At 36.1% G+C, this 20,633-nt stretch overlaps 2 protein-coding genes across 3 annotated transcripts; one reads left to right on the top strand and one right to left on the bottom strand.

Annotated features, from left to right (window-relative positions):
- Nucleotides 1–1,480: 1,480 nt before the first annotated feature.
- Nucleotides 1,481–10,803, top strand: LOC117105673 (cytochrome P450 2J5-like). Its single transcript, XM_033246892.1, has 4 exons — nucleotides 1,481–1,936; nucleotides 6,321–7,006; nucleotides 7,625–7,952; nucleotides 8,244–10,803. Exons 1-4 carry the CDS (start codon nucleotides 1,543–1,545, stop codon nucleotides 8,465–8,467), a joined length of 1,632 nt encoding a protein of 543 aa, XP_033102783.1. The 5' UTR covers nucleotides 1,481–1,542; the 3' UTR covers nucleotides 8,468–10,803.
- LOC117105661 lies at nucleotides 10,136–19,836 on the bottom strand. 2 transcript variants are annotated; one of them, XM_033246869.1, is made up of 13 exons: nucleotides 19,694–19,836; nucleotides 19,040–19,303; nucleotides 17,971–18,399; nucleotides 16,744–17,449; nucleotides 16,181–16,318; nucleotides 15,667–15,811; nucleotides 15,341–15,523; nucleotides 14,860–15,157; nucleotides 14,288–14,466; nucleotides 13,255–13,392; nucleotides 12,133–12,297; nucleotides 11,650–11,775; nucleotides 10,136–11,257 (listed from the first exon to the last, which is right to left on the bottom strand). In XM_033246869.1, the coding sequence occupies exons 2-13, from the start codon at nucleotides 19,269–19,271 to the stop codon at nucleotides 11,105–11,107; spliced, it is 2,892 nt and encodes a 963-aa protein (XP_033102760.1). In that variant the 5' UTR covers nucleotides 19,272–19,303; nucleotides 19,694–19,836; the 3' UTR covers nucleotides 10,136–11,104. The 2 variants fall into 2 exon arrangements, with proteins under 2 accessions (XP_033102760.1, XP_033102769.1); XM_033246878.1 differs by lacking the exon at nucleotides 13,255–13,392.
- Between the last annotated feature and the right edge of the window lie 797 nt (nucleotides 19,837–20,633).

Below are 20,633 nucleotides of genomic sequence, written 5' to 3'. Positions count from 1 at the left end.
TCTGTGTCTTGTCTACTCTACGAATCAAGAATACTGGATTCGTGAAGTAGGCAAAACATAAAAAGACAAGAGGGTAAAAGTTATGGATCGTTCCATAGACCTGAGCCGATTTCTTTACAGATTGTTGTATTAGTGGGCAAGAGATTCGTTTACAAATAGACAACATGGGAAATCATTTTAAAATATGTAAACATTTGGCAATCATAGACCTACTAAACTTTAAGTCCCTTTCGCAAACGTGTTTTATTTTCACAGTAATCATTATTTGCATATTTGCATACTCACACCATAACAGAGAAGAAGTGCTACCATTCCTATATGAAATATAAAACGAAATCACCATGCACAGAACATTATTCAATTTTTGCACATGCAAGTGAAAGAACACAAACGCACATTCATGCTGCTGTTGCAAAATACAGATGACTCTGAGGCAGGAGAGTCTGTTTCGACGACTTGCGGAGCGGAAAAACTACGTCTAGCAACGGAAAATCTGTCTATATCGGGAACATTTGTGTCTGCTGACGGATGCAGCTTAACCTTGGAGATCAATTCTAACTCTTTTTATGACAGGACTGATAGGGCCGACAACGACTAACACAATAATGTGGTTTCTCCTGTACATGGTGTATTACCTGTGGTACAAGAACGAGTAAGTACGGTACACTGAAATACAAAATGAATTCATTTTTTTCTTTTCAACATTTCAACGATAATCAAAAGAATCTATTAATGTGACTTGGAGCACGATTGCCAAATATTGCCATTGTATACTAAAATAGATTGGAATCCTACATTTTTTCACTTCAAAACTAGGTCTAAACTAAATATAATTATAATGCATTTTCACTGCAAACCAAATTTCAAATTATGAAGTACGGCATAAATGAATACATGATGGTTATAATAATCGGGTAAAAAAACATCAAAACAACAGATATGTATGGAAACGGCAGTAGTGTAAGGTCAAAGATAAATACCCGGAATGAATGTCTCTATGTTAATGTAACTACTTCATAGTAGCGAAGTTTTTAAAACTGTCGTCAGCTGACAAATCCATCTTCACTCTCTCTGTGTGATTGACGATGCGACGCCGTCTGCTGATTCGGTGGCAGTTTGTGAGAGGATCGTCATTAAAAACGATCCTGTGAACGGAATCGCGTCTTCTGAGCATTGTGTGCCCGGCTTTAGCCTATAAGGATGAAAACGAACAAGCACTCTAGCCTATACTTGTCAACGAAATTAATTAATTCATAAAACAGTACTTCATGCTTATTGGAGAGTCGTTTTGGCAAAAATGTTGTTGCAATTTTGCTTATTGGCGTTTGTGTTAGTTATTGAAGTTTTGGAATATTGCCGAGTTTTCTTTTTATTACTGTTTTGACCGGCTTTCTGAAATAGGCCAACTTATATGTGCATGTAACGTGACAGTGGTCTTTGTTCGGTATATAACCGTGGATTAAATGACTTCGTTATTTAGAGTGATTTCAATATGCGAATTCTCATTATGCTGTGGGACATGAAGTGAGGCGTGTCGTAACCATGAAGGAGCCTGCTGCCTATAACATGCTTCTATCGTATTTTCCATATTTAAGCAACATACGATTTTACGCTGGCTTCTTGCTTATTGGTACAATCGTATGTATGCTCTACATTCACAAAAAACTGCGACAAAATTTGTCAGTTAACTTGCCACCTGGTCCACCCAGGCTACCTTTGCTGGGTTCTCTTCCTTGGATCAATCGTTCGAACCCATCAGCATCATTTACGCAATGGGCAAACCAATATGGTTCGGTTGTTGCATTCTACATGGGCTCGGAGATAAATGTAATAATCAACGATGCGAAGCTTGCTCGAGAGTTACTAATAAAACACGCGGATGTATTTCAAGAAAGAGCCAATCTTGCCGGGGCCCGGCACACTTTTGGAGTTAAAGGTAGGTCTGAAGTATTTACATTCAATAGTAATGCATAATATTTATATTTATGTGGCTGTTAATATGTATCCACTGAGTAAATGTTTCATTCTCACCAGAGACACTTGTTTACGCAACTGATATACAAATGTTTCATTGTCACTGATCAATTTAGCTAATTTAGTTGCGTAGAGGTACTAATATTCTCATTGTATCAAGTATAGCCATTTAACGAAAAGTTCTTTTTGGGTTTCTGAAGAAAGTGTCTGGTGGGATTGGAATCTCTCGCTATAAAGGCGAGTGCCATACATTCATGTTTGTTTAACTGTTTCTACCTCTTAAAGAAAAATATTACCATAGACGTATGTTTAAACAAGAAGCGGAAACGACAACATCATATAAATAAAATGTAACAAAAGATGAAACAGACCATATCAACCTATTGTACTTTCCTAACAGCAGTTTTGTTTAGAGCCTGTGCTTTATCAATATGTGCTATTTAAATTCCATACACATTTTCATTCCTTTCGTTTATTTTATCGCAAATACAATTATAATAAAGGTAATATTTTACCAACAGGGAGTAAAGATTAGTAAGGAGAATAAGACAACACCATCATCACTAAATGATTTATAAAAATATAACTTGTGAACATGTATAATTTGCAACAAAAAAAAAATACTTGAACTTTAGTATGAAGTATCTTACACAATTAAGTTCAGATTAAAAAATATGAAAGTATGTACCTGTGTCTGATCTAAAATAAAAGGAACTGTTTTTTGGATGTTTGGAACTTAACATTAAGTTTCCTAGTTAGCAAAGAGGTACTGTATAACCATAGTCAAGCAGGCCAATGTTTTCAAACTAAACAATGCCATAACACCAGTTGACTGTATGTATCGCAATTTTTTTGGTCAACCGTCGTCTTTTGTCTTTGGTTTTTGTGTGCTTTTATGTGTCCCTGAGCACAGGATTTCTTTTGGTTTTTTTTTCTGCTTTGGAAATAAAAAAAAATTTGGAAATACAAAAAAAAAATGACATAAAAAAAAATGGCATAAGTGCCATGGATTTTCCACTAACATCGTTGTCAACAACCGAGGTATTTAATACATGACTTGTTAGAATTTTCTCTGCCATCAGACATATGTTTTTATTATATGCCTTGTCACGCACTTTTAAAAAGAGAATTCGCCAATACAAGGCAATAAGCTACTCTAGGTATAGGCTAGAAAAAGAGGGTAAAACAGGATGAGAAACACAAGTTGACAAAAATCAGACCCCAAACAAACAAACTTTAAAGAACCACTTCAGAGTGGACAAGGTGAAGATTTACTCTTCGCCTGAAACTTGTGTTGGCAATCGGAGATTTTAAACAAAGCAATCATAAAATGTAGGCCTATGTTAGACGCGCCATATTCCTAGTATCAATCATTACCACCTCAATGTAATAGAAATCAAAGAGAGCCAAGCGTAGTACGGGAAATTCATTCATTAGATACCGTAGCCTTTATGTATCAGACTAATACCTTTTGTATGGACGGACTCCTAGGTCGTTTTAAAATTAAAATATGTGTAACAATGCTAAACAGCGCTGTTTTAGTTACTTTGTCGTATTTGAGGGAGAGCATAAAACGCATTTTTAGAAATTTGAAGGTATTAGATTAATAACTGAATACACACCTTTTCGCGAATATTATACTTTAATAACTTTGTTTGCTTGATATTGACAACAAAGATGTGCTAGTGCTCTCGGGATCTATGCAGGATCAACTATCATATCTTACACTAAAAATTTATATCATAAATCTAATGTCCCTTAAGGTTATTGACTTACATAAAATACAAACTTACTTTCATGTACCTCTTTAAGAATAAATTATATAATATAAACATATTCCAGTCAAACAACAGTCAAACAATATACTATAATAAAAAAAAAATATAATATTAAATATCAACAAGTGATGCCTTTAACAATTAAAAACATTAAATTATGCAATTTTCACTTTCTTGACTCTTTACTTATTGACCTTTCTCATTATAGGCCTATCTATATAATTATTACCACATCTCAAATCAGACTACCCGTACCTTTATATTTATATTGCTACTTATAATAAGTTAAGTATTTTGTCCTTGCATGATGTACATTTAATCGTTGGAAGTTGCGAGGTAAGTCAAAGATGAGTCACATGCAGATGATGATTATCACTTTTTCTTACGTCCAACTGAGACAGCGCCGTCCAACTGAGGCAGATATAGTGCGTTGTCCAACTCAGGCAGTTTTATAGTTTGTGTCTTTTTATTATTATTTATTTATTATTAAATAGAAGCGAAACGTAGAATAAGATGGACTTGTGAAATTCTTATTATTTGTACTTAATCTCAGTACACATCCTAAATTGAAGATAGTAGTGCAAGATTACGCGACCATTTTAGAAAATTCCACCTCCCCAAACCACACTTACTAAACTGCGATGTTCTGCCCCTACACCAAGTACAACACATAGCTCGTTTTACAATTGACTAACCTCGTAACAAACAGCTGCATCTTGTCTATCCCAACTTTCCACTCCCACCTAAATGCGAAATTCTATTTATGCATGGCACCAAGGATCTTATAGACACAAGAGGCGTTCTCCGCGATTTTACGCGTAACAAATAGAAGCGTCGATTTGACACAGAAAAGTTCAGTTTTGGGAGAGGGCGTTGCCATGGATCTGAGATAGGGTGTTCGCGTTACGCCAAAGTTCGTTACCAAGTACGGTTTGTTCCCATAGAGATATAATAAGAATACTAGAGAGCGATGCTAGAACTGCAATGTATTCGATGTTCGAAATACGCAGAGCTGAATATTTCGCGCGAATACTTACGCTAGCGTTCATTAATCGCCCAGTCTGGACATCTCGCTAGTTACGCCATGGATTAACGTACGCCCGGCGTTAGATACGCCTGGCGTATCTCACAGGTCTGAACGTAGCCTTTGGTACCATCCAAGACATGTATTCGAAACGCTGTTCCTGTGTTTTCACGAACGTGACGTAAACCCGAGAACCAATTCTCGAGTTTCGAACGGCCAAGAGCAGTTTCTATGACAACGTTTTGTATCAATATGGCGTTTACTGACACAGAACAGGCTGCAACGATGTGTAAGTTTTTACTGATATAAACAAAAGGAAAAATAAAACGGTGTTATTTAGCCTTTGCTTTGCCACGAAAATGTTTCAGAAATTTTTTAATTTCTTGCTGTCCGATCGCAGGTTTGTCGCGCAAAATGAGAAATTCTATACACATTAATTACATTTTCACAAATGCATATCTTCCCTATCTGTTTCCCCATCAGCTGCTACCGCCCCCGTAGTAGTATCCTTGGACATTTTCTTACTTGGTAGGAGAACCTGCCTCCTCCGCCATGTTTGTTCTTCATCACACCCACTATCGAGGTAGTGTGAGTTTTGAGAACAAGAACGCGTTCGCGAACGTGTTCTCCGATTGTTCCTCGTTCGCGAACAGCGTTTCGAATACACCCATAGATTCAGCCAATCAAATTTCGCCTAAGCGCCGTCGTTTGCAATTGCGCCCTCAATTTACACAGAAAGTTCAGTACATCTAGTTACTCCATAGTTACCCGTATGTTTGAAACTCGAGCGTTGCGGTGTATGGGTGTAATGTACACGATTTTAATTTTCATTTTTTGGTACTTTATTTTTGAATAGGATGCTTAATAGCCATCTTGGATGGTACACATACATAACTCTGCATTGCTCCGCCATCTTGTCAGCACTCTAGTTGTTTAATAGCTCTATGTTTGTTCCTTATTTTTTAAAAGAGGGCGCATCGTAAAATCGGACGCTTCTAATTGTTACGCGTAAACGTAAAGTCGCGCGGCGTACGCTATGGTCAAAGCAGTCAAAGTTCAAAAGTTTTTAGTTTATAAGATCTTTGATTGGCACACACATCACTCTAGTTTCGTTACCTCTGGGTAAGAGCGCTATATAAATGACTACATTATTGAAAAAAATATTGCAATAAGCGGAAGTTACCAATAATAAAAGTTCATTTTTTTCTAATAGTTTAGAAATTATAATAGGCGTTGTGATTCCGTTGTGAGGCACATATAGTGGCCTACATAATAATGTTATTACAATATTAAACTTTTTTTGCAGATGAAATATGAGAATAAATGTGGGATAACCTGTCTGCAGAATATGAAATTATTACCGTACTATACTTAGATATGTAATGGTATACCTAAAATTGAATAATTTGTTTTCTAAAAATATGTCAATTTAATATCTTGAGTGTCGTTTATAAAATGTCTGACTGTGTAGGATATAATATTAATTGATATTTCTCGAAAAAAACATTCAATAAATACTATAGTATGGCATCCTTGTGTTTTAGGTGGTGTTTTTAACGAAAACGGCCACGATTGGAAAACGCATCGAAGATGGCTAGTCACTGGTCTCCGGCACTTTGGGATGGGCAAGAGAAGTCTTGAGGAACAAATTCGTGTTGAAGCCAGCAAACTATGCACGGAGATTGAGAAAGAACATAGCAACTTCTATCCACTAAAATATATCATGAATGCCGTATCCAACATAATCTGTTCGGTCAGTTTTGGAAAACGATATGAATACGATGATCCGCAATTCCAAGATCTTCTCAAAAACGTGAATGCATTTTTCAACTACTCACATCGTGGCAGAATACAGCAAGCGTTTCCGTTTCTCGTTAAATATTTTGTAAAAAAGAAACAATATGCAGACAGTATTACTCGTTTTGTACACACGCACATGAAGGAACACAAAGACACATTCGATAAAAGTAACATCCGCGACCTTATTGATATGCTGCTGTTGCAAGTTGAAGAGGAATCTGAGGCAGGAGAATCCGGGTCAAGCGACATTGAAAAAAGTATGCCTAGCACGGGAAAGTCGGTCTATATAGCGGGAAAATCTGTGTCTGATGGTGCAGCGTATCTATGGAGAACAATTCTGACGCTTTTTATTGCAGGTACCGATACTACGACTAACACAATAATGTGGTTTCTTCTGTATATGGTTTGTTATCCTGCTGTACAAAGACGTGTAAGTACAAATACGAACGTACTTAGACTAGATAGAAAGAATAATGAAAGGGGATTGTAAGTGTTCTGTGCAACTCATATTTTAGATTATAATTACTACTGTATTTCGGAAATTAAAAAGTCCGCCTGAGATAACTGTTCATGTTTATCAACCAAAACATTTTCCTTAACAGTTAATTTTGACGAATTCAATGAAGAGAGAAGAGAGTAGAAATACTAGTTTTACCACTATAGCAAACACAGAACATTATTACAGTACATTTGCCAACGTTGCGAAATCTGTTAGGCCTATGTAATAAAATAAAATTATGACAATATTGCAGCAACATTTGTAAATATAGTTAGAAATAACGTTACACATACGTATTTGCGGTCCTACCGAAAAACCCGTTTTGAATAACAAATTGCAACATTATTAAATGTAAAATTGTTAGCTAGTCTCCACAATCCAAAACGAGATAGTTTGATTTACAACTCAGCGGAGCAACACCAGCCCTATTTTTGAACAATTAAAACATTTAAATAAATCTATATTTAATTTATACGGTGTATATATAGTCAATATCGCTCTTTAAAATTGGGTTAAGATTTTGCCTCTGTACTTTAATTATCCTCATAGGTCCATGATGAGATTCGGAATGCTACTGCTGGAGAGCGTCCTCTGAAGATATCAGACCGACTACTAGTTCCGTATTTTGAAGCAACAATTTGCGAGGTTCAACGTCTTGGGAGTATTGCGGCTTCTCTATTACCTCATCGCACCACCTCAGATTTCGTCCTAAATGGATACGACATTCCAGCAAATACGGTTTTTAATGTCAACTTAGCATTCGTACACACGGATCCGAAATACTGGAACGATCCCTTCGAATTCAAGCCAGAAAGGTTTTTGGATGCGGATGAAAAAACCTTTAGAAAGAGGGAAGCTTTCATACCATTTGGTTTAGGTAAATGTTTTAGATAGACCTGGTATTATCTTTCTTTGTAATACAAACATACGTGTGTCTGATACTCTAAGCGCACACGCGCGTTATCCCTCCTTACTAGGGCTTCAGACTTTTGTCATGGTGACTGTGTAATTGTTTTTAGAGCTCAAAGGCACTTATGTCTGAATAAATGAAATGGAATGATAAAAATAAAATTGCAAATTATGTTTACACATACAGTATTCACCTTTCGTCACCGCTTTGACCACTTTACACCTATTATCGTTTAAATCTGCTTTTATTTACATTTAGGTCGACGGGCCTGTCTAGGTGAGAGCTTAGCTAAAATGGAGATTTACATATTTATGTCAAGTCTTCTACAGCGATTCAACTTTGAACTGCCAGAATTGAGCCCTCGGCCAAGCTTTGAACCAATCACAGGTATCACGCAGAGCCCTCAATACTTTGAAGTTGTGGCAAAACCACGGAATACTGGGCTTTACACGAAACTATCCATTATCCACAAATGGAGATGACTGGTTCAGATTAAACTGGACACAAGCTTGTCAACATCCATTGTGTGTGCGGTAGAAGTGGACATTATCAGCCAGACGCCTGGTCAGGTTGTCAATCGCTTACGGTTTTCAGATAATTGTTCCTCAACGTTGTGTTTGGGATATTTTTTGATATACAGTAACCTATTCCACAACTTTGACAGTCACTCGCGCATGTAAAGTTTTTTTTTTTTTTTTTGTTTGCTGTGTAATTTAGTAAATTATATAATATTGTAATATATTTTTTTAAATGCTTTTAAATTAAAATTTTACACTTGTATTGTAATGTATTTTAATGACCCCTTTTTACAGTATTTACTATATTCGTCTTTGCTGTTTTTTAATCTTACGCTGATTTTTTAAAATTTTCTTTCTTAATGTAAGGACCAAAAAAGAAATAAAGTTTAATTTTTACCTTTTTGGGGTCATCCTTGATCAATCCGATCAATCATTCTTTATTAGAAACACAATAAAAAGAATGTGACAAAAAACCCAGGTCATGGCTTAATTAGGCACATGCAGGTTGGAAACAACACAGAGACAAGAAAAACATGAACAAAATGCAAAAGAAATCAATTACAAATAAAGACAATTCACCCACTCAGGCGAGTGTCTAGCGTTCAAGATAACATAGCTCCTTTTCAATGCCAGCTCGCTAAATTGCTTTTTACACTCTTTACACAGCTTATTACTTAATTTTAAAATAATCTTTATTCTCGTTTCATTATCTTTAGAAAATACTCCCCTACAACCAACCTCCAGGCAAAACAATGTGCATTCATAACCTTTCTTTGAAATCGTTGACGATAAAATCTTTTTGTCTAAAAAAACGTTTTGTCAATCGCTTTAGGAACATTTTGCTGAGGTGGGAGGAGGTGTGGTATCAAGGTTGTTAACGTCGAGAGCCACCTTCTACCATGGGGATTAACAAAATATGTAGAATTAATTTGTTAATTTTGAAAGATCGAAGCTTTAAACGAAGCGCTCACCCATTTTCTTTCGCGGCGAACAATTCTGTTCCTTGGGTGTATTCGAAACGCTGTTCCTGTGTGTTCACGAACGCGACGTAAACCCGAGAACCAATTCTCGAGTTTCGAACGGCCAAGAGCAGTTTCTATGACAACGTTTTGTATCAATATGGCGTTTACTGACACAGAACGGGCTGCAATGATGTGTAAGTTTTTACTGATATACAAAAGGAAAAATAAAACGGTGTTATGTAGCCTTTGCTTTGCCACGAAAATGTTTCAGAAACTTTTTAATTTCATTTCACTGCTCGACTTGCTGTCCGATCGCAGGTTTGTCGCGCAAAATGAGAAATTCTATACACATTAATTACATTTTCACAAATGCATATCTTCCCTATCAGTTTCCCCATCAGCTGCTATCGCCCCCGTAGTAGTATCCTTGGACATTTTCTTACTTGGTAGGAGAACCTGCCTCCTCCACCATGTTTGTTCTTCATCACACCCACTATCGAGGTAGTGCGAGTTTGGAGAACAAGAACGCGTTCGCGAACGTGTTCCGTGGTATTCGAGACTTCCCAGAACGTGTTCTCCGACTGTTCCTCGTTCGCGAGCAGCGTTTCGAATACACCCACTAAATTTTCCTACTGAAAAACTACCTTTTTAATGATAGACTACTAGAGTGTTCATAATTTAAAAAGTTTATTCATTTACATATATTAATACAAGCAGAATTTACATACTGCAAAGCGAAAAAAGGTACAATTATGATACAAATACCCATGGTTGAAGTTTGGTGTTAGTGTATTGCACAATAATTAAGATGAGTTTGGAATCCATTCATATACGTTTCTTTGACTGACAAAGGAACACGAAACAATGACAAATCCAAACCTTTGCATAATGAACGTAAGTTATCTGTTAACGCAAAATAAAAAAAATTAGAGGTTCCATAGAATTGTAACTACTGTATTTGTTCACCATAGCAAGTGGTAGTGTCTAATTGTCAGTATCCAAGGGGGTACAGTAGAATGTTTTATAAGGAAATATATAATTAAATAACAACATTTTCGATATACACATGTAAATAGGACCAGTAACTATATAAACCTGTAGAAACGGGTGTTCACATGTAGTCATGTCCCAAACATAAAGTTCTTAGCTCTGTCCATACTATCAAATTTTAAGTGACAATGTGCCCATGGGCATGATGGTGTCATCTGATGTCATATTACACCAAAATAGGGGCATATCACACTTATTTGTCACTAATGCATTTATTTACTTTGCTAACATAGGCCTTTGAAACGGTGGCACACACAAGAGTGGTGCGTTCAACTTGATTAAAAAAAACAAAACAGTTTGATTTACTTGTATTTTATTACATGAGGATAATAATAAACATTTTAGTACAATGAATTTCAGCCCAAATGCTATATTGCGATTTAATACTTTACTGTTTAGAAAATTGCATATCTTATACAACTACTTTTCTTAATATATAAATTAATTCTAAAATATTTTTTAAGGTTTATATATTATATTGCACCATGTTCTGAAATTTTAAATAAAAAGGTGGTCTAGCATCAGCAGAAAAAATATTGAGTTCATTGTTCACAATTAAAGTGTCTTTTGAATAAGTCATTTTTTTTCTTTAATTTCTTTCCTTCATTACTTTTTCTTCCTCTTCAATCCTCGCATTACTTGCATTGTTACATAAGATCTGGCGTCTTCTCTTGCCGCTTGTTAGAAGTTGCCTGAACGTATTTTTTGCATTCGCACAAATAGTTCTCTTTTTAGAAATAATCTATAGTGAAGATGATTACAACAAATGTTAATTTCACTGAAGGAAATGAGGGTGCAATTTGATATTTTTTATATTTCCTAGAGAAAATATTGCTTGTGCTCCTGTCAATTGGAATCTATATCAGTTATGGATCAAGAGAAAAATATAATTAGGGCCGACGAGACATGCAAAACACTGAGTGGAACGGGGCGGCGGGCTGAGTGGGTGGTGGTGATTTTTGGAATTCAAATTGAAAATTAGCTTATTCTCCTTTATAGTTTCTTTCTTCTCTTTTGTTTCTTTTTTTGGGGGTGGGGGATGCCTGGACCCTGTAGCTGGACCCCCATTCACCCTTATGTTCTCAGATTGGTGTTCTGGAAAGGTACATTACGAAAGTAGGAGAAATGACAAACCTCATCCAGAGTCTCTAGAATGCAAAGAAGCTTCGGTAGCAAGTGAGAAATTCCCTTCATTTTTTTACTATGTGACACAACCGAGTAAGCAACGAGCACACACATCCACTCTAACAAATGGCAAGTCTGAAAAAAACCACATCATTACGACAATTAAAGTGGGGTTTTTTAGTAAAATATATAGCACCTTCATCGATTCCCACCTGAATCACCTGTAAGGTTTTTTTTTGCAAGTAGCTGGGAATGAGCTGAGCATTCAGTACGATAACACTGGTAAGGCAAAACATCATTCCTACCCTTATTTTGAAATTAAATTATATCATACATACATCTACCACAGTGCACTGTGAATATTGGATAATGTTACTACTGGTTTTACATTTTCTCCAGATATTTTGTGTATATCAATCCTAATTTTCATCACTTATATTCTAAACCTTAAAAACAGATTCATGCAACAAAATAATTTTGAATGCAACATACTTCAGTATAAAACTCAGCAACTTCCTCTGCCATGGCAACCGCCTCTGTGTGGATCTGCCTCTGCTCCTCAGTGCTACCACAACTGCAGATTCTCTTCTTGGTTGGTAACAGGTCATATTTAATAGAATTCTTTCTATAAGAGTTTTTCTTGATTGTCTTAACATGCTGTGGCCATAAAAAAAAATGTTATCAATTAGACAATGTGACTTGAGTCTGGCCTAGTACCATTCTAAACCTAATTATTATTATACAATCATAATATGATAATATGTTTTTTTATATTATAAAAAATACATGTTTTGATATTTTGCTAATTTTGTCTGGTTTTTGTTGCTATATGAACTAAAGTTTTGCATCCATAAGGCAAATAATCTTTAGTTGCATAACAATATGTTTAAAAGTTGTATCCACAAAGCAAATGAAGTTCAGTTGAGGTGGGGGCTTGGTGTCTGAAGACTAAACGTGATGTTTGGAAGGGAGATCGGGTGGAACGCATTGACACTACAGTTATTTTTTCCATATGTTCTTCCCATCTAAACCTTAATATACTGTAGTTCCTTGGGTATAAGCAAAGATAATAAATAGCAGAAGATAGAGCAGCTTCTCAATATAGTGGAACATCCGTTTGAAAGGCATTGTGGGTACACAGAGAGCAATTTTACCCCGTCCGCACGGTGGCGCTACATAGCAATAATAAAGGCGCCGCTCTGGTTCATTTGTTTCCTGTAGTTTCTCCACTTAGTAAAATAGTCAAATTTTACCCCATTCGTGGGAGGGCGGGTGTTCCATCAATTTTAATACAAATATGCGGGGCAGCCCATTCTTCTGCTATATAAGTTCTTTGGTATAAGTCCATCTCAGGTATAAGCCCACCCCCTAATTTATGCCCAATTTTTACGTACAAGCATTTCCTAGGGCAAAAGCCCAGAATAATATGACTTTAAATGTGTAGCTTAGTTGTTTTTCACAAAAACTACTCTCAGATTGACTTTAAAGTAGGCATACAGTTGCTGAAAAATTTCCTTTTGATTGAAAATTAGATTAGAAATTAGAAGTCCACTTCCACAAATCGGCCCAACTGTGTATTAAATATGGTCGGCTTACAAATCAAAATGCAATTACCGTTTTTATAAGCAAATCAATGATACCTCTCTTCATCTTGGTGATGGCAGATTTGGAGCCCAGTTTCTTGAATTCAAAGGCTTTTATAAGAAACTCATCTTTAGCTACACCTATCATTACAGGATAAATTTCAACAGTCTACGATTGAGAATGAGAAAAAAAAAACAACACTTCTAAAAATGGTTTCTGTAGAAATTACAGTCTTTACTACATTACAACATACCATAATATAATTTAGCATGCAAATTTGACATTCAAAACATGCCATGACTAACTCTAACATAATTGCTACATAACACTACAGTACATTGAACAGTGCAATGATTAAATTGCAATGCAAATAAAAAAACACTTCTGAGATGTCCAGCCAAAAATATTCTTCTCATTGCATGATCTCTAATAGGGCAAGTAACAACTGTACAGACTCTCATAGTCAATAATGAATAAAAAGTTAAATACAGTCCACACAATATACAGTTTTGCTTTAAGGGCGAGAAATATTCCAGACATAATATCCCTGATGATATATGATGCTATAATCATGTCATCGATGGATGGATTGATTCATTCGGTGTAAACACACCAAGTCTGAAGAAGACTTATTTCCGTGGGGTCTTTCTGGTGGTGATTGGGCAGTACACTGGGAGACAATCCCCTACTCTTTACCGAATAGTGTACTGCGTTCTTTAACGTGCGCACAGGCCATAATGCACAAGGGACCAACATCTCATCAGAAAGACGGTGCACTATCGTAACTTGCATTTCAGCCCTCTAGCTGAAACACAAGGAGAGTAGGGATGGGAATAAAACCGGGGACCTAGAGATCTCCACGGTTAAGCGCACACATAGTGGCTACTACTAGTTTAGCCAACTGAACCCTTGATGTTAGTGAAGGCTGTAAATGGAGCAATGCTGCCAAAATTAGTCATGTTGTATGCAATGTCAGTTTGACATATTCAAGGAAATGTGTACGAATTAATATCTTGACAAAATTTACACAGATAACAGGTAAATATTACACAATATGACTTACTTCAAAACTTATTTTTTTGTTATAACACTCTGGCGAAAAATAATGAGGTTCCAAACAAACCCAGCAAAATATCTTTCCACAGATGCATTCCATATTGGGACAACCACCATTCTTTTCGAAATGGCGGTGACAGTGTGGGCATCTCTTCACTTGTACTGATGAAATATACTTGTAGTCCTCTAGAAAAAAAATAGAAAACACATTACTATAGTTTGTGCAGCGTAACATCAGTGAATTTGGATAATTTATGTATTCTAGCCCATATGTTAAATTTTGATTTTGTTTTACAAAATGTGGCATTTTCGTCATTTAGTACTGTGTGCACATTTATATGTACAGTTTTTAACAATATAATGATGTATAATCATTTAATTAAAACTTTAAATTTTGACACTGATATAAAAATTAGTTACAACCATGTTTGGAGAATTCAAGTCTCTATTAGTAATGATTAAGTATTTGAATGAGTACTTAAAAAGCTGAATAAAAATCAACAGTTTCGATAACTGTTTGAAACTGTTAACATCTAGCATGGATTTAATTCAAATGTCAAATATAATGATTTAGTTTACCTCTCTTCCTAATGACGTTTTTGTACTCCTCAGCTTGTTGACATGATGCTGGCCAATGGACATCTTCCTTACATCTAACACACCATGCCTTCCCACAATCACATGGTACAAAACCGTGACTGTCCTTGCATTGACGCACCTTACCTACATGACGACAGCCTGGTTCTGGACACCAATGCCAACTAGGATCGTTATCCACAATTCTGTTCTGCTTGTGATTAAAGTGGTTTTGAAACTGACTATTTGATGTTAATGACATTAATGTCGGTGTATCCACTTTGCTATCACATCGGTATTCCTGATTTAAAAATAAAATGTTTCTGTACTATATTTATTTAGAAACAAAATCTAAACTCTTGTTAATTTTAGGTAAATTAGTTAACTTAAAGATAAGTTTGTTGAGGATGGTGGTGGAAGTTTGTTTTCTTATTTAGCAAAATTATTGTTATTACTGACTACAGTATTCAAAATGTTTACTTACGGGACAAAGAATGGAGCAATCACCTCGCCCAATCCTGGTGTGAATGTGATGCCTCCAGCAATAATCACAAAACCAATGTTGGCAAGAGCCTAATGCTGTACCAGAACATCCACCAATAGAGGGCAGCAGTTCTTCAAAGCAGATACCACAAGATTTTTGCTGAACAATTTTTGAATTTAAGATCTAAGACAGAAAAAAAAAAAAATAAAAAATTATATATATATAAGTTTTTTGTCAACATTATGCACCATCAGCATGTTTAAATTTTTAATTAGACTAGATGGATTAATGTGTGCTAACTTGAGATATGTTATTAAAACATGTACCTCTGTGGTTTCATTGGTAGTGATCATCTGCAGCAGCAGAGCATGTGGTGTCGTTACTTCAGACACCTGTTTCAAGTGCTGTTGAAGTGATTTGAATGCCAGGTGAGACGAGGCACCTTTTGAAGTCTTTACATCTACGTAAAAGCTGCAGATACATTGAATCAAATTAATAGAATTCAGAAATAAATAAGGTATATTCAGAAAAATGAACAAGGTCTGCAAGGTCAAGGCACAATGATCAATTCTAGAGATACCAGGACTGATGAAAGTGCAAACACTATCATCATACTAGACATGACTTGACTCCAAGCAAAAATTGCTTTTGAGTCTAAAATTAAATACCTATATTGTCAATAGTGTACTTAGTAAGGGCAGACATGAATTGATGGTGTTCTGAGATATTTCCGAGTGGTCTCGAATTGGAGAGTGAACTGTACTTTCTACAAGATTTGCCATTACTGTAATGTAATATGATTGGGGCATACTTGGCCATTTTCTCAAGTGATGTACTTACTAGTTTGCAGGCAACTGGTCCAGAATAGTCTTAATTTTTGAGATGACATCTGTGACAGAAAAGGTTTTGCTGTTGCTTAGAGCATTCGTAAGTTCATGCTTGTATTTAGAAATGAACTGTAAACCAAATATGCAAACCCTGTGTCAGAATAAAAATAATTTTTAGTTAAAGGGTTCAAAACAAAAACAATGTAACATTCTACTCATTCTCATCCTTTTTACCACCATGAACCTGATCTTCAGCATCATCCTAATCATAATCATCATCATCCTAATCGTGATCATCAATCATCATCATTCTTTAAAACCGGGCACTCACTGTGAGCACAAGACAAGGAGAGGCCATCTGCTGATTGTCGGTGGCATTCTGATTGGATCATCATTAAAAACGATCGTTTGTACGCGCACATCGTGGCGTTTCATTCTACGTAGAATTGTGTCCGCCGACGGCTGTCGGGCAGGGTAAGTGCCCGGCTTATAATTACTGAGCATATTAAAATGCTTACAGTTGAATCATTAATCTAATATACAGTTAAACAGTTACCGTATGGCTTGAAGGCCTACCTAAAATTGTCAACTTCTTCAAGCAATACACCATTCTTCTCTCTCCAAGCATCATTTACAAGAGACTCTGACAGATCTTTTTGAACTTTTGTGAAATTCACAACGATTCTTCGACCCATTTTTCCCAGATTCGTGGCACCTTTACTCATTCCTTGTTTATGTAGATTATCACAAACGTGAGATGTCAAATCGATTACAAACCTTCTAGGCAGACTAGCACCCTCTATATAATCCCTTTTAAAAATTGTTTCCAAACATTTGGGCATTACGGAAGACTTTGTAATAAGAACAGATGTACTTGGTGGCATTTTTGGAAGACTATCTGGTGATACTGCCATTGTGTTAGCTAATGAGGATATGATGGTTGTAGTTGGCACATCTGGTGAAGGTATTGTGATTTTACGGTCTTTTCCTGAAATCTTTATCTCATCGCATGTAGTACACATCTTCCTTTTCTTCTGTGATTTATTTTTCTTTTGTGATCTGGTTGGTGTGTCTGAGAATTTCAGATGGTCTTTGAGGCTTAACAATGGTGGCGGCCCAATTGAGAACTCCGGATCGTAGACATAAACCATGCTTTCTTCATCACCTATATTACCATCATCTGAATCAAAGTGATCTGAATAGAAATCATCATCATCTTCCTCAAATTCAAACAGATACTTGTTACAGCGTTGCTTCTTTGTTGATTTTCCTTTCGAAGAACCTAAACAGTTATATAATACAAATTCAGATTTATATTTTTTAATGTCAAATGAGGTAAATTAAATAGAAATGAGTAAATTAACTCCCCTCCCCCAGACTAAACCCATGCAGTGAAGGTACTTTGCCATACCAAGGTTATAGATCAACTGTTTAATACTTAATTTAAAATAATAGTACAAAGTTACTGTAATTATTACAATAATCATTTATTAATTTATATTACAGTATTATTGAATATACCATTTATTATTGTCATTACTATTATTAGCCATTTGTGAGAATATTTGTCAAAAATAATGCCAGTCTTGCGTTTGAAATTGATACAAGAGAAAATTATGTGTAAATATTTTTTAAAATGTCTTGAAACTGGAGAAGAGTGATAATCAAATTATTTGTTCCACTCGTCTGGGAAATATTTTGTAACATTGTATATACCTTGTAAATTGTAACATTTTTATTCATAGATGCAAAACAATCTTAAATAAATGCTGTTCAAAATTATATTCCTTATCCACTACTCACCTTCGGTGTAACCGTACAAATGTCTAGATGTAAAATATGGATATTGTTCTCGAGGACGCGCGTAAGTGACTTCGTATTTTATACATGGAGTAGGAGTTTTTAGCTCAATGTCTTCAGATTTTTTTCTACGTTTCTTACGATTCCCACTATTTCTATTAGCATTTGATACTTTGGCGTTTTGTTCCACATTGATTAAATCGTCTGGATGTGCGTACTTATCTCTGGGCTGCTTACAATGCACTTCCCCCTTGCTTTTGTGTATTCCAATGCATTCTGATAGATTGGTTACTGGTCTGCCCATGCTGTATTCAACTAAAACCACTTCAAACTCATTTGTTTCATGCAGAGGGTCAAACAAGATGTTATCTTTCAGTAAGTTCGGCAACTCCCATCGTTTGCATTTGTTTAGTGAATAAAAGGGATGATAATCTGCGAGACCAAACAAAGCTACTTTACAGAATTAAAAAAATTAAAAACAAACAAAAGAAAAAACCACTAGATTTAAGCCAAAAATAGCTAATATTATGATTGATTACATAAGACTTACCAAGGTTTGGTGGTTCATTTAGATGTAGGTTTTGAAAAATGCATAGGACGGATAACCCTGGCATGGGGTCCACACCCACAAAGCCCCACTGGAGCAATTTTCATATAGTGCTCAGAGTGTTAAAATGCTTTTTTCTTTCAAAACAGATGTTCATCAAAGAAATTGTTAGCCCTTCTCCATCAGGGGGCCCCCATTGGTGTCACACCACATCAAGGAGAATATAACCTTTGAGGATACTGTTGTAAAATTTTACTCAATTTAGCCACTGTATACAATGTAAATTAAAAATTGTTGAATAAATCCTCAAATGAATGAACTTTTAGTGTTTGCTAAAATCTGATAAAAATGAACTAATTCTAAGGGAAAGATTTTAATTTACTTGATCAAAAATATTATTTTCCTCTTTACAAGAGAAAATGAATTAGAATGTATAGGCCTACTTCCACCAGGTCACATGGAACCAACTCCCTGCTTTAACACAATTTACTCTTTTTAAAGATTATTCTGAGTTTAAATACCTACCATATGATGACACAAATCCTACTTCAAGCCCTCCATCGTCAAATTGCCTCTTGAATTCTGCTAATACTTCTTTTTTCTTTTCAAAGAACTTGTTTCTGTGGGCTCCTTGGACGTTATACTCAACTTTTTTCTGTATTACACAAACCTCTTGCAGCAACATTTGATCCCGCCAAATTGTTCTTCGCACAGTTGCTCCCGTTTTGCGACCAAATCGACCTCGTTTTTGTCCCATAGTACTATTTGTATCTTGGTGCTGTAAGTACCCTAGTAAATAAACCACAATCAATTTCAGTAGTATAAGCATGGTCTAAAAAAGAAAAAAAAATTGTGGTGCCCAAGACCTGACCAAAATCGACAGTTGGGCTTTTATTTTTCATTTTTTGTTTTGAGATGGGTGGTGTGGGGGGGGGGGGCAGTCGGACTGAGCCCCGTAATTTTTCGATAAAAAGACTATAAATAGGCCAGTCCTAAAACAGTAAGGGCCAGGCAAAGGGCCTGGCCCTAGTACAACTAAGTAATTAGTGTAGCAGGTAGGGCAAGTTCTAGTAGCTCTACTACTCTCTAGAGTAGCTAGGCCAGGGCTAGGCCTAGTAGTATAGGATAATAAAGTGTTAATTTGACGAAAGTTGAGCATGCCTAGCAGACACTACTTACAGTTATCGAGGACCTCCAGGTCTTCCTCTTGTGCTTATTAACTGAATATGTTTTTGAATACATATCGAACCCGTTCGTTCGATGTTTTATATGTCTTGAACAGTTGTGCAATACACGGCAATCCCAAACAACAACAATGAACCATCGATGTGTTTTCATTCTATTTATAGAAAGTTCGTCATCGATTTGGTCATGCATGACGAGCTTCACAACGCGGCCGTCCATCAACCAGAGTGACGGTGCGTTGGGAGGGCAAGATGTGAAAAGGGTTTTTGTCAGATAAAATTACCCCTCCCTCCCCAGTCGGACAGGCTTGGATTCCTGCCGTCCGACTCTACGACGCGGTCGTCGGACTAAAAAAAATAATAATATTTGTCTATCCGTTTATTATTTCGATTGTCAATTATGAAAATAGTGTGTCTAAAGCACAATTTTTGGCCACTGAAAAAGCTATAAAAACTCCGACCCTCACTCATGAACACCACCAGGGATTTTAATCCGGGACCCTTAGTAGAGGCTGCCCCTTGGTTCAGACCCGTCAGACTTAACGGTCGACCTTCTCGGCAATTTCGGGAGCATTGCCACACACCAACCCAGAAAAAACGTCCAAAACTTACGAATTATTACATCATAATATTGCGACATTACTACTATTCAATTTGGGTGCCTTGTCCCGCTGAACCCCATAAAATAATTGATGTCAAATAGGCCCTATGAATAAATTAAATAATCTGGTATACACGGACCTATATAAAAGAGAATGTGTTTTGGGGTTCTCCCCTCCCCCCGGAATTGTTGGGGTCCAAATGGATTCTCCTACGTTTTGAAGGAGGTAGCCATATCAATCCTTTTATATAAATGAATTCACAATTTGGTTACAGAATTTTTGGCAGATACCATGAGCAGTGGCGGATCTATTATTGAAGTCGTATAGCTGTCT

This window comes from Anneissia japonica, unplaced genomic scaffold (assembly GCF_011630105.1).
Source record: "Anneissia japonica isolate Jap-2015-1 unplaced genomic scaffold, ASM1163010v1 scaffold640_len1575945_cov177, whole genome shotgun sequence".
Taxonomy (NCBI): domain Eukaryota; kingdom Metazoa; phylum Echinodermata; class Crinoidea; order Comatulida; family Comatulidae; genus Anneissia; species Anneissia japonica.
The sequence above is the reverse complement of the archived record's forward strand: the minus strand, read 5'-3'. Positions and strand labels throughout refer to the sequence as shown.

Excerpts from the sequence above, each read along its gene's own strand:
- LOC117105673 (XM_033246892.1), top strand. The coding sequence starts at position 1,543 with ATGAAGGAGCCTGCTGCCTATAACATGCTTCTATCGTATTTTCCATAT. Across the intron at positions 1,937-6,320 it reads GCACACTTTTGGAGTTAAAG|GTGGTGTTTTTAACGAAAAC; the intron begins GTAGGTCTGAAG and ends CTTGTGTTTTAG. Across the intron at positions 7,953-8,243 it reads TTTCATACCATTTGGTTTAG|GTCGACGGGCCTGTCTAGGT; the intron begins GTAAATGTTTTA and ends ATTTACATTTAG.
- LOC117105661 (XM_033246869.1), bottom strand. The coding sequence starts at position 19,271 with ATGGGACAAAAACGAGGTCGATTTGGTCGCAAAACGGGAGCAACTGTG. Across the intron at positions 17,450-17,970 it reads TTTGTACGGTTACACCGAAG|GTTCTTCGAAAGGAAAATCA; the intron begins GTGAGTAGTGGA and ends ATAACTGTTTAG. Across the intron at positions 15,524-15,666 it reads CTACCAATGAAACCACAGAG|ATCTTAAATTCAAAAATTGT; the intron begins GTACATGTTTTA and ends TTTCTGTCTTAG.